General features: G+C 38.1%; 1 protein-coding gene across 1 annotated transcript in view; it reads left to right on the top strand.

Annotated features, from left to right (window-relative positions):
• Positions 1-19,148, top strand: part of NUDT22 (nudix hydrolase 22) — a 182,576-nt gene that overhangs the window by 100,832 nt on the left and 62,596 nt on the right. The window contains exon 3 of the mRNA XM_044075727.1: positions 11,086-11,193. Coding sequence (XP_043931662.1) covers positions 11,086-11,193 — 108 coding nt within the window. The remainder of the gene's footprint in view (positions 1-11,085; positions 11,194-19,148) is intronic.

Here is a 19,148-nt window from a genome sequence, read left to right as displayed (position 1 = left end):
AATGGATGGCAAACTGATAACAGGTTCATAGTTACTACTAGATATCTTCGCCAAAAAGGATTACAGCATCCACCCCCCTTTACAACACAGTACAGTATCAGCAATACATCTACCTACTGTGGGAGAAGAACCCACAGCCTTCTGCATCAAAAGCAAGTACACTAGATGTTGTGCTATTAACAGTACAAGCAGACTCATCATAAGCAGCACTAAACTTTAGTTCCCCTGCAGCTCTCAGCTCCTTGTAAAATGTACTCGACACTCAGCTGTATCTCTGAACTTTGCAGCACAAGAAATCTGGAAAAATCCAACATTTATTGGGGGGGGGGACAAAAGCCCTTTGTTGTTTAAATGCAGCTTCAAAATGAATAAACAGTTTTCTTTCTGGAGCTTCAATTTCAAAATGCACACACTTTATTTCTCCCAGATTTAAAAGACTTGTGTTCAGTTAACCTTAACCTTGCAATCTTGGATCAGTATCTTTAACTACTGATAAATGCAATAGTTCTTTTAGTTCTTTATAAACAACTGTTGCATCAACTACTGTTATTTGTATATACTTTTCAGTACAAGAGCATTCTGTTGTAGAATTGCATATTTATTATTTTGTTCACAGTGGATAAATCTCTTCCAGTAGCCATCTTAAAATTAATATTTTAGTATCATTTCTTATATACCTGAAACTGGATCATGTTTTAAGCATTTTAAGCTATTCAAAGAAAATATTTTCTTTAGACAGTTTGCATTTTGTCTTTATTAAGCATAGTGCAGGAGCAATGAATATTAAACCTCTTTTCAGTTTATTTAACACAAGCTTTAACAGTATATGTGTATAATTCCATGACACACACACACACACACACACACACACACACACACACACACACACACACACACACACACACACACACACACACCCCTTACCTGATAATCCGTTCACCCGAACACACACACCCTTACCTGATAATCCGTTCACCCGAACACACACACCCTTACCTGATAATCTGTTCACCCGAACACACACACACACCCTTACCTGAATCCGTTCATCCGATTACCTTCACGATCACCATCCATTCGCGATTGCCTTGCCAACAATGATTATGCGGCTGCCTCCACCATCATTCAAGCTATGCACATTTCCCGCTCACAGCCAGCCAGCTGGACATGACGTGATGATGTCAGCTCAATTCTGACTGGCTGGTATGTAGCCATGAAATGTAACTTAAAGGAGCCAACGCTGTTTAATTTTTTTTAATTAAAAAAGCTACCCCCTCTTCTAAAAAAGTTGTACTGAAATCAGTACAGTGCGTATGCCTCCCGACGTCCCTGCCACTACTTACCTCCTCCCTTCACTACTTTATGGTGCTCCCATCATTACTAACCTCCAGGCATCACAAAAATCAAAACCTGAACAATGCTGTAATAAAAGTAGCTAAATTTGCAGCAAATACCCCTTTCAGAACCCATTGCTGTATAGCACTAAAAAGCCTAAATTGTTTAGAACTACTCCATCAAATAACATACACACAGCTTCTTATCACCAATAAAATTATCCGGTGTCCATTTGCTTGTCTGACACTAAATTCCATTCTACATAACTATGTTCCCAATCTGTCATTATGACCCAATGACAGGAACCTACTGTCTGCCCACAAACCTATCATATCTGCTGTGCATGTACTCCTATCATGTTGCTAAGGCCTGGAATTCCTTACCTGTATCCATCAGGTCAATACCCACCCTCCAGTCCTTTAAAACCATTCTGAAAGAATCCTAGTCAAAATGTGGCTCTGATCTTGTTTAAGTCCAGGATTAACAATGTCCATAAATATGAAAAAGTACCTATTCATACCTTACACCTTCTTAACCTCCCTTCTTCACTCACTTCCTTACTTCTTTCAGTTTCTTTCCCCTGACTCTGTCTTTCTAAATATGCCACAACCTTGTTTTTTTCTCACGTCATATTGCAATTCCTAACCGAACAGAATCACAAACTTAATTCCAAACAAAGTCCAGTAGCACAATAGCAAAAACGGCACCACAGCAGTAATTAAAAATTCTTTACTGAAATTGTATCCAAAAGGTAAGCGCTTTGGGCTGTATAACATCAGCCTTCAACAGACAAACTTTAAAATCACCATAGTGGTTTATAAATACCATTCATTTGAGTCATGTTAATCATTATTAATTATTCAATTAAATCCTATGCTAATATAGCATTTTTAAAAAAGACAGTGTATACAATTTTGAAATTTACTCAGAAATAACATATGTACATAAATATATATGTGAACACATGCATCTGACTAAATCAATATTAATATACGTAACTTGTATTTAATTACTGAATATAATTACTTCCATATACATTATATAAATAACATAATAGTTATGTACTTAAAATTGCAACAGATATATGCTATTAAGATAGATGTATACCATTAAATTACCTATTTATGCTCCTTAATTTTAAAATACTAGAAATAGAAATAGAGTCATTCAATCCTGGAGATTGTGTGGCATTAAGAAAAACTTGCCACCAATATTCTTTTGATTCCAAAATTATCTTCCAAGGACCTATTCTAGGTGATTGGAGCAATTGTTCAAGCACTACAAATTTAAATTTATGAGTTGAATATTGGGCAATATGTCTATATAAAGCATTATTATCTATTGATATCATAGACGTGTTCATATATTCGTTGTCTTAATTTTTCTTTGATTTTTCCGATATAATAAGCTGAACATTCCATACATAAGGCTGCATAAACTATACCAAAGGTATTACAATTATATCTACCTTTTATTGATATGAAACTGCCATTTATGTGGACCTGCTCACATTCCAATATATATGAACAATATTTACACATATTACATTTTTTCATGGATGCCTTATCAACAATATGTCTGCCTGAACTAATATTACACAAATCTTTTAAATTTTTATCTCTCTTATATGTGATAGATGGTTGTGCCCCTAATAGTTTTGACAATTGAACATCTCCCTTAATAAAGGTCCAATTTTTATTTATAAGATTCTTAACATATTCCGAATCCTGTGTATAAGTCGTGATGAATGCCACATTACCTTTATTTTTAGAGCATATACTATTATCATGCACTGCTATAGTTTTATTAACATTAACATTAATATCCACAACCATTGATATATATTGCTCAATGGTGCCTTCTTCTTGCACTTGCATAGTTATAATATCAAAATTTCCTAACAAGGGCTTATAAAATCCACTTTTTCTTTTCGCTACTACCTCATTCATTAACCCATCAACAAACTGTTTTGGATATTGTCTATTTAAAAACATATTGCCTATGAAATGGCATTCCTCTAAAAATTCATCAAAGACAGAAACCATACGGGCCGCTCGCACCAATTGCCCTTTTAAAACTGCTTTTTTGATATGTTGCGGATGATGACTTTTAAAATGCAAAAACTTATTAGAATAAGTTTTTTTTACGATGAATAGAAGCTTTTAATTTGTTACATCTAAAGTCTTTCTGTAAAAAAAAATCCAAATATGCAATACTATTGCTGCTTACTTCATGTGTGAATACCAAAAATTCTGTAGTAGCATTTATATATACCAAAAAATTCTCAATTAATTCCAAGGGGCCTTGCCAAATGAAAAATAAATCATCAAGAAAACGACTATACAACTTTATGTATTGCATGTATTCAGATGAAAATAAAAATCTGTGCTCCCATACTGCCATAATTACATTGGCATATAAAGTACCTATGGGGGAGCCCATCACAACCCCTTTTATTTGTTTGAAATAGTGCCCATCATGGTATATGTAATTATGAGACAGAACTAATTCTAATAAATCTACTAACGCATTGAGTTCATCTTGTGGAATGGGTATGATGTCAAAAAAGAACTCATTAAACCCAGTAATACCCAATTCCTGTGGAATGCAAGTAAACAAATCCTTCACATCCACTGTGACAAATATAATGTCATCAAGCTTGTGGATGACTAAGTTGTTAACTTTTGTGAGAAAATCCCAAGAATCACGTGAAATGTACTCTAAATTTTTCATTTTATCCTTGAGTTTCCAATCGATGTATTTTGCTATATAATAAGTTTTGGAACCACCAGCATCCACTATAAGGCGCATTGGTGGATTTTGCAAATTTTTATGCAGTTTAGATGTTCCAAACATTACCAGAATCTTGGGATCTGTGACTTGCATATATGCCAATGCTTCACTGGTGATTTGCCCCTGACAAAACATATCATCAAGAATGTAATCTATTCTAGAATAAGAAATATTAATTTCATTTATGGAGGCTTCAACATAAACATCATCATATAAAACATTCAACAACTGCTGATTGTAATCAAAGGCATTCATAATGACCAAACCGCCTCCCTTGTCGGGCTGCATAATACGAATGTCATTATTAGCTTTTAATTCATTTAACATTTTTTGTTCGAAAATAGAAAAATTACTGTTATTATTATTATTGCGTTGGTGTGCTTGCTTTTCATGTTTTAAATGAAGCCTAAAATCAAGTTCACATAACTCCTCGAACAGTTTTATTTTTGGATGTAGCGGTGGATTTATTGAACTGGGAACACTTAAAGGATTGTACTCATTACTTGGCGTTTGCTGGTGAATGACTGCCAAATTCATTTTCCTGGTGAAAAGTTTCATTTCAGTTATTAAGTTTGTAATATGTGCTCTTTTCATTGGCACATAAGTAAAGCCTTTACTGAATATATTGACGTGCTCAGTATTCAAATTTAGTTGGCTATAGTTGTAAATATGATAATCACCAGTAACATTGGAAATAAGTTGATAGCTACTTTCATCTTTAAATAAATCAGACATGTCATGCTCTAATTGCAACTGTAATTGCTTTGTGAGCCTGTTCTCTGCCTTCTCCATGTTCTCATACTGTTGTTCCTGGGCTTGTAGCCTTCCTTGCTCCAGAGCCACTCCGAACGCTAAAGGGTTCCGTTCTCTAAAGGGAACTGTTGATTATTTTCACTGGCATTATTATCTTGCATTTGCACGCCATTATCCTCTACGCAAACAGTATTCTGCTCTACTTCCTGACTGCGCGTTTGACCTCGCAGTGGTTTTGGGTATGCTCGCCCTTTGGAATAGTCCATTCTATCCCTCTCCAGTTTGCAAGCTTTTCTTTCCACAACTATATTACTATAAGTGTCTATCTGAGAAAGTACTTCAAGATATTGATTTTGGCAAGCTATGTATGCACTTTGTTGTTTGATTTTAACATCAAGCTCCTGTATTTTAATATTAAGCGCATCCATTTGTATACCATTATGTTTTATCAATAACTGTAAAAGTTCGCACCCCTACCGATTGAATAATTGTAGTAGATCTTTGTGAAGCGAGCTATTTTCTTGTAATCCAGTCAGATATTGCCAATATCTGAGACCTTTTGGTACCTGCTGTCTTTTCACACATTCATTAAAATAAACATTTTCATGCAATAGTTTGCGATATTGCCAGGCTAAATCATGAAATTCATCCACCATGCTTGAAAAAGTAGGACTGGCTGGACGTTTTTCTTGACCCTCAAGTTGTACTTGGTTTAGCCATTGGTTCAAGGAAATAGTATTATTGTCAATAATATTATTTTGTGTCTCATAATGTTCAAGCACCTGTATTTGCGCAGGAGGAATACTATCCATGCTGTCAACACTATCCAACCGATTATTGCCGAAATCTGGTAATCTTGTACTAGCATTGTTACCGGATAATTGCTGGATTAATTGTGTTAAAGTAGTAACAGATTGCTGCAAAGTTTCAAATTTGGCCCGAGTTACTGTGGTTGCCGCATCTTGCGTGCTTCCTGAGGCCATGCCTGATGGAAAAACAAACCAAACTGAACAGAATCACAAACTTAATTCCAAACAAAGTCCAGAAGCACAATAGCAAAAACGGCACCACAGCAGTAATTTAAAATTCTTTACTGAAATTGTATCCAAAAGGTAAGCGCTTTCGGCTGCATAACATCAGCCTTCATCAGACAAACTTTAAAATCACCATAGTGGTTTATAAATACCATTCATTTGAGTCATGTTAATCATTATTAATTATTCAATTAAATCCAATGCTAATATAGCATTTTTTAAAAAAGACAGTGTATACAACTTCGAAATTTACTCAGAAATAACATATGTACATAAACATATATGTGAACACATGCATCTGACTAAATCAATATTAATATACGTAACTTGTATTTAATTACTGAATATAATTACTTCCATATACATTATATAAATAACATAATAGTTATGTAGTTAAAATTGCAACAGATATATGCTATTAAGATAGATGTATACCATTAAATTACCTATTTATGCTCCTTAATTTTAAAATACTAGAAATAGAAATAGAGTCATTCAATCCTGGAGATTGCGTGGCATTAAGAAAAACTTGCCACCAATATACTTTTCATTCTAAAAATGATGTTATGCAGCCGAAAGCGCTTACCTTTTGGATACAATTTCAGAAAAAGAATTTTAAATTACTGCTGTGGTGCCGTTTTTGCTATTGTGCTTCTGGACTTTGTTTGAAATATTGCAATTCCTGTTTATATTATACTAACTTACCTTTAATTTCTCTATAAACTGAGTACATGTTTCTAAATATTAAACTGTCATATAAGTCATATCTGTTCTTAAACAATAGTTTCACATTATGTCTAATTTGGGATGATTATTCAAACTGTAGATGCTTTTGTATTCTTTTTAAAGATTGTAAAACTATTGTTCTTTAGATTTTAATTTTTTTTAATACTTTGGAACTTTTCTTTCTGGGCCTCAGCTTAAAATGGGCAACCAGACTAATCAAATGTAAATTAATCATTCATTCAATCAATCAATCAATCAATCAATTAATTAATTAATTAATTAATTAATTAATTAATTAATTAATTAAAAATCCAACATACAACATAACTACAGTAATATATATCTCTATCTATGTACATAGCTATCTATAAAAGTGTGTGTGTGTGTGTGTGTGTGTGTGTGTGTATATATATATATATATATATATACACACACACACACACACACACACACACACACTTCTGATTTACCCCATTTGCTGCTGAATAATCTGCACTAAGTTTCATCCACTTCAGTTTTGCATGCCATTCCCTTATCAGTTGCTGATGTTGCTATTCAGAGTCTGCTTGTAATGCCACACTGTCTGCAAGCAGCAGCTTTGTTGATCTGTCTCCCCCAGCTTGTTTGCTTATTTAGTCCCTCACCAATATGAGCAGCTGTGAGGTCAGAGCTGAATCCTGATTCAACCTCACTCCTACTGGAAGTTCCTCTGTAAGTCTGAACACTGTTCGTACTTGTGTCATTGGGTCCTTGCACATAAACTGCACTAATTCTACCAATGTTTCTGTGTCTTTAAACCATCACAAGACTGCACAAAATAGCTTTCCTGGGTCCTTGTCATATATGTTTTCCAAGTCTAGGAATACCCAGTTCACTCTTTCCTCATATCTAGCTTTTTCTCTACCATAGGTCTCACAGCAAACATTGAGTCAGTTGTGCTGCATCCTGATCTGAATCCAAACTATTTTTTTTATTTGTCAATCATTCCCTCCAGCAGTTTTTTTGCAGTGTGACAAGACTTTGATACCTCTATACTGCCTGGAGATGTGAATGTCCCCTTTGTCCTTGTATACTTGCTCCAGAATGCTTATTCTCCAGCCATCTGGGATACTCCTTTCTCTCCATACTGCTATAGGTACTCTGAGGAACATTTCAACCTCACCTCATCCAACATTTGCCATGACCTCATCTGAGCCTGCTGCTTTTCTTGAGTTCATTTTTCTATAGGGCTATTTTTACGTCTTGTAGGGTGGGCTCCTCTTCCTCTTTCATTGTAGGCTGCGTACATAGCAGCCTCTGAAAACAGCTTATGTGAAGATGATAAAACAGATATGCAGTTGAACCACGTACAGAAATATGTTACATAAGGAAAGCTGGTGGTGGAATGTAGAGGTCCAGCAAGTTATCATAGAGTGCAGGAAGAAGTGGGAGATAGATGAGATTGTATTAAACCACATTAATTGTTCAAACAATAAAATGACAAACTGGCAGATAAAATCCAAGAAGAACTTTATTCCATCACACTGCTAGTGCCTCAACAAAGTTGTCTTCAAAATAGAAAAGACTGACCAGAATATTGGTTGGCTAATAAAGAGAATAAGAGAGCAATTGTGATGGCAAAGAAGAATGCATCAGAAAAACTCTACTAGTGCTTTTGATATCTGCCTTTAATTAGGCTTCCCCACCACCATGGTTGAGGTCTAAGTATAGGTCCCGAGGTGACTGTTCCTCCAAAATCACTTAGATGCATTTGCCTGCTTTGTTGCTTTTATTCATTACAGGGGGTTTACAGCTTCACTGGCAGTGCTCTCTCTTTAGACAACAATGTCCCACTTACCATGGCTCCCTCTTTGTATCATCAAATTTCCTCCAACCTCGCAAAGCACTTTCTCACAAAGAATAAGCATTTGGAAAGGCTAAGTATTTAGAACCTGAGCTGAACCCGATTATGGGGGATACAATTAGGGAGACTAATGCTCTTTTTCCTTCCTCTCCTCTCCTTTGGTGGACAATAATTTTTGTGAATTCTTCCAGTTTTTGGAAGAAAGCAGGATTTTTCATGCTGAGGCCATCTACTGTCCTCCATTGTGTTCCCAGAAAGCTTGTCAGACTGTAGGACAGTCTTCCTTGGTCATCCATTTTGCTTGATAGATATCTGACAGGAACATATATTTGCACAGGAACAAATTGGCCTTTTGGCTTCTGTTCCCAGCAATGTTTATAACATATGTTAGCCTGTTGAGGAGTGCTTCCTCTGTAAGGATGCCTCATGTCCAGAAGCTATTGTTCTAGAAGCTGCCACAATTAGGAGCCCTAAGCTCCCATAGTCCATCCCTTGATAAAGAATTCAGAGCTATGTACAGCTCCTTATTTAAATGTCTGCACTCATAATGCCAAGTGCTGACTCACAGAAAAAATATGCAGGAAAAGAGTGAATATTAAATCACTCTTCTCTCTTAAACTTGTTTTTTTTGCTGGAAGGCAATCCTCCTGCACTCCCTGATGCGGACAACAAGACCTAAAGCTTATATATACCAACTCAAAATCTCCATACCTTGGAGAAAAGGGAATGTTCAGAAAAAAATGTCTTCTCAGACTTTGTATATGAAAATCTATTTTTTTAGCCATTCAGTCTCTGTATTTCTGGAGTCACTGAAGCAGGTCCCAACATTTCAAATGGTTACAGCAATGTACCACATTTGGAAAGCATGTGTACACATCCTTCATATTGTCTTTGAAGGCACTGAACTGGCTAATTTCAGAGATCCTTATATGAAATGCAATGTATGGCTGATTGACTGCCTGAAGACTCTGTGAGGGAAACTCTCAAGGCCCAGATGTTCACTACAGTAACTGTGGATACTGACTTAGGCATTTTGTTCCACGTGGAATGTGATGTGATGGGCAGGGGTGGAGGGGTGACAAGATATGGCACTGCTATCAACCTGGAGTCTTTGCTCACTTTCAGCATGTTCATTAAAGACAACAAGTTTTATATATGTACATATATATATTTATATATATATATATATATATATATATATATATATATATATATGTGTGTGTGTGTATATATATATATATATATATATATATATATATATATATATATATATATATATATATATGTGTGTGTGTATATATATATATATGTATAAATATATATATATATATATATATATATATATATATATATAGGTATATAAATATATATATATATATATATATATATATGTATATGGCTTCACTCAAGTTGATCGAATGTCAGTTGGATCACTGAGAGATTGGGGTGGTGCTTAATTTAAACAGATGCATAGCTAAATGTTACAAATGTCACTGGACTGTTTTGTCATGAAAGGTGAGTGGGACTGGAAGGGGTGAGAGCATTTGTGTGTGAGTGTGTGTGTGTGTGTGTGTGTGTGTGTGTGTGTGTGTGTGTGTGTGTGTGTGGTAGTCAGCGCTACGGTCTGGGATGGGTCGGGGATAGGTTTTATATGGTTGTGTGCAAGTGTGTGTATTTTAGGGTTAGGGTCAGGATTAGATAAGGCGGTAGATATAGTCACTTTAGTGTGCTTTTGTGTGTGTAGTGGCAGTATTACAGGAAGGTTTTTCTTAAGTTAAGGTGGGGGCATTAGGGTTGGAGAAAAGTGGCGTTAGGGTTAACACCCATTACTAAGGTGGTACAGGGGGTCGGAAGCTGAAGCTTTGTAAGCTGGCTGGCTGTTCCATCGTAAGCAGGATGCAAGTCATATTGCTTAAGGCTACTGCAGCAGTGATCAATACAAAGAACATCTTTCAGACCAGTTTCAAAAGCATTTTTACTTTATTTGCATACACTCATTCATCAGACTAGAACAGATCCACCACTAGAATTTAACTTTTCTGTTGAATTTATGTCCTTGTTGATATTATTATAAATCCAGTTTCTGTGCATGTTATCATCTTATTTTAAGAAAAACAAACTCTACCGTTTGGTATATGTGCTTTGAATTTGATGTGATAATACAGTTAATTTTAGTTAGTATGCCTTTTATGGCTTGCAAAAATCTTCCCTAGGACAGCTTGTTGTTTGAGGATAAATGTTTACTTAAAAGAACTGATGTAATGTGTTTTCTTCCACTTCCTGGCTCACACACACGTACAGGCAACACGCACACAGTTCCATAATATGGATATACAGTCAGCCCTCATGTTTTAAAATGCATGGTTATGCATGAGACGGAATAAGGGACACGTTCCACATTGCCACAGTAAATGGTTATATGGTGTAAAGTCATTTCCTTGTTTATCAGCTATGAAGGTTTTAGAACTGTTAGTTACTTCACTGAGGTACCAGGATAACAGTAAGATGAATATGCCTCATAGTAGTCCGTGTTTAAGATGTTGTTTGCCTTATTTGGGACTGCATAGTGACAATTTGATTTTTATCTAATTTATTTTTTAGGCAGTTGTGCAGGGTATTCCTGAAGAATCCATCACACTTGAGGACCTCTCAGCAGATCAAGTTGTGCAGGAGCTATTCTCTTCAATTTTAGTAGAAATACGGGATGAGGTATTCTTTTTATTTTTCTTTAGAGAAAAACAATAATAACAATTTTACTGCATCTCTTTAGAATCTCTCCAAACATTCTGTTCTTAAACTAAAGTACGTTGAGTGACATTTTGCTATCTTTCAGTCTGTTATTATGGCCTGTCAGTAATCTCTAGATATTTTTATCTCATAATACTTGAATAGATCAAAGATCTGAAAAATATAGATACAGTTTTTGTTTTTCATAAAACTGTCCTTATTACTCAGTAAGATTTACAATGTTTTTATGTTTATGTGCACTGAAGGTGTATCTCTAAATGTTGCTGTAGAACCATTTAGGGTAGTGATTTACTTCACATAATGGGTGTAGTCATAGTTCATAGGTTCATAGGCAGGTACTAGGCTATCGGCCCTAAGTCCTATACAAGCCTAGCCAAAAAGGTACCCTGGCTTTCGCCATCCAAGAAAGTTATTTTCCTGTACCCCTGTCAAGCAGAGCCACAGAGGTGATCCCCACTGTGAATTTCCTATTTCCCATCCAATCATCAAGATTTTTCTTGAAGAGTGCTAATGAGGAGCTTTGTTTGATATAGATAGGTAGCTTGTTCCAGAGTATGGGAAGTTTCTGGGACAGGAATCTATCCCTCCAGAATGTTCTGTTTATTGTGGTGACAAAGTTTAGGTCCCTAGAGTGTGTAGCTTGGAGGGATTGGGATTTCTTTAAGTGGAGCATGTCCATCAGCTCTGGGTTTGACGTAGCTTTGTATGTTCGACAGAGATCGCCTCTGAGCAGGCGATATGTGGAGTAAAGCTGGGTTTTTTTGATACAGTCTGCGTAGGGCATCTGTTTGAGGCTGGTAATCCTCTTTGTGAGGTATTTCTGTGGTCTTTCCAGTTGTTGTAGATGTGTTGTGAGGTACATACCAAAAGGGGCGTTGTGCTCTATAATGGGTCTAATGAGTGATGAGCAGAGGGGAACAGTGACCTCTTTTTTCCTGGATGAGAAACCTTTTGTGATGAGGTGTGCCACATAGAAGGATTTCCTAACTACTGTGGCAATGTGATATCAAAGGAGGGACTACTGTCCACCTGTGTCCTCAGGTCTCTTATCACACTTTCAGTGTTAAGTAGACTACCACCTGTGTGGTAGCTTATGTGTACAGAGTTTTTGCCAAAGGGGATCATTGTGCACTTTTTGGCATTGAGCTTGAGGCCATGGCTTTGACACCAGGCATCTGTCTCAATGAGGCCCTTTTGTAGGATGTCCACATTGTTGGGAGTTTCAATTATGGCTCCTAGTTTGCAGTCATCTGCGAACTTCATTAGGCAAAGACCTTCTGTGTTAGGCTGTATTTCAGAAAAGTAGATATCAAACCGGAGAAGACCCAGGACTGAACCCCATGGTTCTCCACTTGTCACTAGCCTGAACTTGGATTTGGAGTCTGCTACTTTCAGAGTGTGGGTTTGGTCAGTGAGCAAGTTGGCAACCCATCTTGTGACATAGGGATTTATACCTAGTTTAGTGAGTTTATCTATAAGTCCAGAGTGGGGGATGGTGTCAAAAGCCTAGGTGAGATCTAGATAGGCTGTGTGAACCATCTTACCCTCGACTACGGTTTTGGTAACTGCTTCAAAGTCTATCAGGTTTAGTAGACATGATCTGCCTTTTAGAAACCCGAACTGGGTGGGGTCCAGAGTTTGGAGATTACCAGTGTCTTTGTTAATAAGTTCCATGATGATAAGTTCCATGGCCTTGCAGACCGGGCTCATTAGGCTAATGGGGGTGGTAGTTCCCAAGGTCCGTGGTGGCTCTCCCTTTGTGGAGTGGGATAACCATCACTGTGCGCTATTCAGTGAGCACAAAGCCCGAGATGAGGCTATGATTGAACATGGTGTTTAGGTGGGGTGCCAGTTCATTCTGTAGTTCATGTAGACCACAGCCTGGGATGTTGTCAGGTTCCATGGATGCTGTGTTCTTGGCTTTGGAGAGTGTGGTTTTTACCTGTGCAGCCGTGATTACAGGAACTTTGCATTCTTCCGGTATAGAGAAGGGCCCTTTAGGGGTGAGAGGGGGGTAAAGTTAGCACTGAACCTATCTGCCAGGATGTTGGCAATATCAGTTGGTTCTGTATATTTACTGCCATTGTGCTGTAACTCAGAGCAGATCTGAGTGTTGCCATTGAGATTCTTGACATAGCTATAGAATGCTTTGTGGTTGTCTTTAGAATCAGTGGTGATTTTGTTTTCGTAACTAGCTTTGGAGGATTTAATGAGGGATCTCAGCTACTTGCTGAGGCTGATTAGAGAGTTAGTCCAATCATGTGATTTTACTCTTTTTTGCAACAGTTTCTTTCTTCTGTTGTTGAGTTTGTTTATGGCAGGGGACCACCAGATTGGCTTCCTTTTTTTTTGGAGGATAGCATCTTGGTTCTGTTAGGGATAGCACGATCGTTGCACTCGTGTAAGTGCTTATAAAGTGCATTTGTGTAGGATTCAGCAGTCGTACCTCTATTGTCTGTCTGCATGGGTGTTGTGAAGTCTGCCACTTCTGTCTTAAGAAGCGTGAAGTTGGCTTTGGAGAAATTTTTTACAGTGGTTTCCCTAATGGGGGGGTGGGGGCGGGATGTGGATGTCTAGGGTGATTAGCTTGTGGTTGGAAATGACCAATGAGGAATTGACCTCTGGTGTGGAACACCGGTCGCCCATGTTAGTAATGACCAGGTCTAGGATACTGCTGCCCCTGGTGGGGGAGTGGATAAGTTGACCCAAGGTGTTGGAATTTATGAATTCCAGAAAATGTTGAGCAAAAGAGTTGGTATACGAATAGTTTTCCCAGTTAATGGTGGGGTAGTTGAACTTGCCCATTATTAGGGTGTTGGTTTATACCCTAATATTTTTCAGTGTATCAAGAAATGAGGAGTGGGAATCCTGGGGAATGGTGGGGGAGCTGTAGCAATGTACAATTTAGATTGTGGTCTTGCCCAGAGTTAGTTGCACTTAGATAATCTCAGATGCGTTATGCTGAGCAACTAGCCTGGAGGTGTGGATATCCTTAATGAATATGGACACACCTCTGCCATTAGTGTTTCTGTCCCGGTTAGGTGGCTGAAAGGTGTGGTATGAATTATAGCCTGGTAATGCAGGGGTGCTCGCTGGAGCCTTGAACCTGGTCTCTGTCACTGCACAGATGTCGATGTTCTCCATTTTAAGGAGTGCCACGAGTGAATGCATTTTGAGGTTTAGACTTCTAGCATTGAGTAGCATTAACCATAGATTTTGCTTGCTTGTACCTGTTACTGTGGTAAATTTGTCATTTGAACCTTGCCTAAAAAAGGCACTATAGGGGTGGCAAGAGCCTTAGCCAGTGTCCATAATCCCAAGGGTGACAGGTGCAGGCCATCTCTAGCAAAGCATCGTGGTCTGTCAATCATGTCATTCCAGGCAGACAGATACTGGATTCCCTTAGAATGACACCGGAAACTTAGCCAGTTGTTGAAGTCAATCATTTTGTCCTTGTACTGTGGTATCATTCTGGGTGATGGCAGGATGCTACTCAGGGCTCGGGTCATACCTGCCTGGGCTACAAGATAGGAGAGCTCCTCCATGTCTCTTTTCATGTAGTCCAGGGAGGTACTTCTCAGGTCATTCACACCAACATGGACAATGACAGAGTCATATCTGTACTTGTTGTGGAGTGACTTGAGTGCGTGCGTTATGTGGCAGATCCTGGCACCCAACAGACAGCTGACAGTAACTTTCTCCTTGTTTAGTCTGGTGAGTGGAACATCAGTATGCCTGACTATAGAGTCAGAGTAGAGTATGTGGGTTCTAGCCAAGGTATCTAGCAAGAGTGGATTGCAGACATTGTACTAAACCCAGCAATATCTGGGTCAATCCAACTTCTCAGGAAGCAGCTTAGGATTAGTGTTATTCTTATTCTTCTGGTGAATCAGAGCAAAGGATCATTGAATCTTAGCTGCAAACAGCAAAGTGGGGACCAGCACTATCTCCACCAGCAGCTGGATACCTCTCCGGTAATCAGTTTCCAACCCCCCTAAAGGCACGACTCCCCCTTCACCCTACATTAGTAAGCATCTGAAACCATGGATTTGCATTTTCCAACAATTTCTATAGCCAGTTTGGTTTAAATGGGCATCCTGAGACAATGTAGAAATTGTTGCATATTTATTGACAATGACCTACTGCTTAAAGTGACACACTGTGTGAGAGGTGTAGGTATATAATGTTGCTAGAGGCAAAGCAGCCACACGAAGCCATGAAAAATAACATGCAGGTTGTTAGTACCACACAACACCACACTGTACCAGTCACACATACATCAGACCAAACACATAGACCTACTTTGCAAAGGCTATTAAAAGTAACATACCTAAACCACAAAAGCATTCTGAATGTAACATATGAAAGAAGTACTCTCAGTAACCTCACATACACATGATGCAGGCAGCATCCACCATGAAACATGCATCTAAGAATCACACTCATTCATTTTAAAAGCATGTAAGGCAAATCTCCACACATTCCAACATTCTAGTCATACGTGACTCCACAGTGAGACATACCAATGCACTCCTCACCAGACTGTGCAAGGAGGGGGTCATAGTTAGTTGCCTATCAAATGTCAGGATTTGCCACACCATGCATGCACTCAAGTCCTTAGACGACAAGTACACATATGACAAAGCCATAGTGCAAATGAGTGTAAGTGACTTGAGATGTATAAACCTGGAGTATATAAAAAGAAATATCATGGAACTCTCGGAATATGTGTCTGAGGCAGGTATGAACTTAGCCTTGGGCAGCATTTTACCATCACTGAGTATGATGCCACAATACAAACAAAAGATTATTGACTTCGACTGCAGGCTTAGCTTCTAGTATCATTCTAAGGGGGTGCAATATATATCCGCCAGGGAGGAGATGTTAAACAGCACTGTTTTGTCAGGGATGGCAAACACCTATTCCCCCAAGGCTTTTATATGTTGGCTTATTCCTTGTCCACCCCAACATTGTGCCTTTTTAGGCAACATCATTCTTACAAAACATAATCTGGATAACATAAAGCTACTGCTGCTTATTGCTAGGAGCCTTAACAAAAAACTCCACTTTCTACAAGCACTTCATAACCTGGAAAACACTGATGTATGCATTACCACAGAGACATGGGTCAAGACCAATGAGAGCAGTCCACCAATGCAGGGCTTCAATGGCTACAACACTTTCATGACCACCACATTAGATACTAAAGGTGGTGGTGCCTCCAAATTCTTAAAAAAAAGTTTCACCTTCAGACTCGTTAGACAAGACAATGACTTGAAATGCTTTCATGTCCAAATTATTATTAATCAACCCCTTATCCAATTATAGCTAACTATAGGAACCCCTGTATGTCCTCCTCAGCCCATGCCTCCTACCTAACCAGTATGGAGTCCCTATGCATTAAGCCAAATACCATTCTCCTAGGAGACTTCAAGTGCCATTCTATTAACTAGGGTACTTATACATCATCAAACATGTATATCTAGAAAGTTCTGGACTTCATCAATAAAATATCTATAGAACCACACCCAAAACAGGGGAGTTGAAATCCTGAACTCTGTCGTTAACAGTAGGGGCAGCTTTGCTTCCCACCAGTTGTAACCGCCTCCCTGGTCAAATCAGACCTAATGTCAGTCATACTCACCTTAAGACTAAAGCCAGAAGCATCTTCCAACACCTTGCTATTCAGAGATTGTGCCAAGGCTAATCTACAAAAGTTTGAGTGATCAACATCATCATCATCATCGTCAACCCCTTTATTCCCATTTTCTACAGTGTGGTCAGGGTGCAGTGTTAGCTATTGCCATCTCTAGTCACTGCCACTTCCTGTCTTCTTCAGCACTCATGCATGACTGTTGCAGATCTTTTATTCATCCACCTCTTTGCTAGATGCCTTAGTTTCTTCTTGCCTTCTTATCTTCATAGAATGTCCAGCCTTCTCCTTACCAACATGTCATGCATTTCCAAGCTCTGTCCTGTCAGTGAACCTACAATTAATGTAGAAATTCTTAGCTGATTTTTGGTAGGTTAAATGGTTTTATGCCCAGCTTTCACTCATCAGAGTTATCCCAAGCTAGGCAGTTGAACACCAGCCAACCAGTAGCTTGTTGACCCAAGGCTGCTTGACTTTATGGCACGCACACAGTCGCCAGTAGAGGCACACACACCCATCCCACCATTAGTATGTTTCCATGGTGTAGGTCAGAGTAGAACAAATCCTTAACTCACTTATCACTGGCAAATACCCATTCCCATTTGGTGACATTAGTCAACCAAATCACCTAGAGCCATATTTTACACTGAGTGTCTACCCTGCCACTGCTTACAATCTCTGGTCTGTGTTCTCCTATCTTGAGGATACTGCACACCACAGTAGATGCCCAAAGAGGTTGGTCTATACAACTCGTCCCCCTATAGGGCACCATGTAGAGTCTGTGCTGCTACCACAGCTCCATTCTTTGGTAAGCTTGGGATGGAAACACTTAGCATGTTTTGGAGGTGGGAGGAACCCACAGAGACACAAGGAGAACATGCAAACTCCATACAAGCATTGATCAACGGTCAGAATTGAACCTTGTACCTTGTGCATGGGAGGCGAAGACCTTAACCATTATGCCAACTAGTCTCATCAAAACAGAGTAATGACCTGGCTAAATTCAAAAGCCTCTACCATCTTGATAACTCCAATGTTTATGCAGAATGCTTTACCACCAAATTCTGTAGACATATAAATAGTGGCATATATGCATTGTCCCCTTCAAAAGTAAACACAATGCAGAGCTTAAAAATAAACCTCTATATTGAAACTATAATTGCATGCAAAAATAAAATTAACTCTCAAGATGACAGTAATGCACTCACTAAACCTAACAAGGAACTCTGGCCCCTGATCAAATCAAATAAGCCAGATATGAGGTAAAAATAGCCACCTAGGCAAAGGATAACTACAAAGCCTTCTTTATGGTAGAGCTCTCAGAAACAATGCACAACACTGCATAGAGAAAATAAATAAAAAACTGTGTTCATTAATACAACAGATTTATGAAAAACATTATATAGACCATTTTGAAATAGGACACTTGGAAAAAGAAGCAATTGAGGAACTGCGAAAATATAAAAAAACAAAATCTTGAGATTTTTGAAAGGTCTAGCAAAGAAATATGGACATGGGAAAGAAAGAGAGATCTGATATGGTGCAATATTTATGCAAATGAGAAAAAGCAGCCCCAAAGATATTCAAATAGAAGTACAGGCAAAGGCATCCAAATGTGGAAAATTTCACAATACAAAATATATAAGATCAAAAAGAGGGAACATAGAACAGAAGATTAATAAACTAGACATTAAAAAAATAGAAGCTGAAGTTATGGAATACCTGTGAAGTGAAGGATTTAGTGTAGAAAGTCTAATGCAGGTTATATTTCAGCATAATTGAACAACAAGCCCCCCAAGTAAGGAGAAACAGGAGGACCAGGAGACATCTGAGGAAGAAATGTGGACTTGGGAAAAACAGAAAAGGGGATTAGTAATGGAGAATTTAAAGTTATAGAAGTTATGGATTACCTGTGTAGTGAAGGTTAAATTGTCTTTTGAGTGATACATAAATACTCAGTGAAATCCTGGGCCTTTGTCTTGTCTGAAAAGATTTGAAGTCTGCATAAACTAAAGCATTGCTGGTGATTTCCTGCAGAGTGAGGAAACATTTTTTTTTGTCTGTGACTGACAGAGTTGCTTTCTGATACCTGCTCCATTTTATTTTCTGTTTTAAGAAATCTCCTTGACCTGGTATTTTTGTTCTACGTTAGAGGTATACACTTAAATTATCTAGGCTGCTCGTTTCACATTTTTTCCATTGGTTAAATTATCTCTTGAGTGATGCTTTGTCTTTATCTGAAAATATATGAATGCTCCTCCCT

The sequence above is a fragment of the Protopterus annectens genome, chromosome 6.part1, assembly GCF_019279795.1.
Source record: "Protopterus annectens isolate FY-2018-M chromosome 6.part1, PAN1.0, whole genome shotgun sequence".
Taxonomy (NCBI): domain Eukaryota; kingdom Metazoa; phylum Chordata; order Ceratodontiformes; family Protopteridae; genus Protopterus; species Protopterus annectens.
This window is presented reverse-complemented; position numbering and strand designations above follow the sequence as displayed.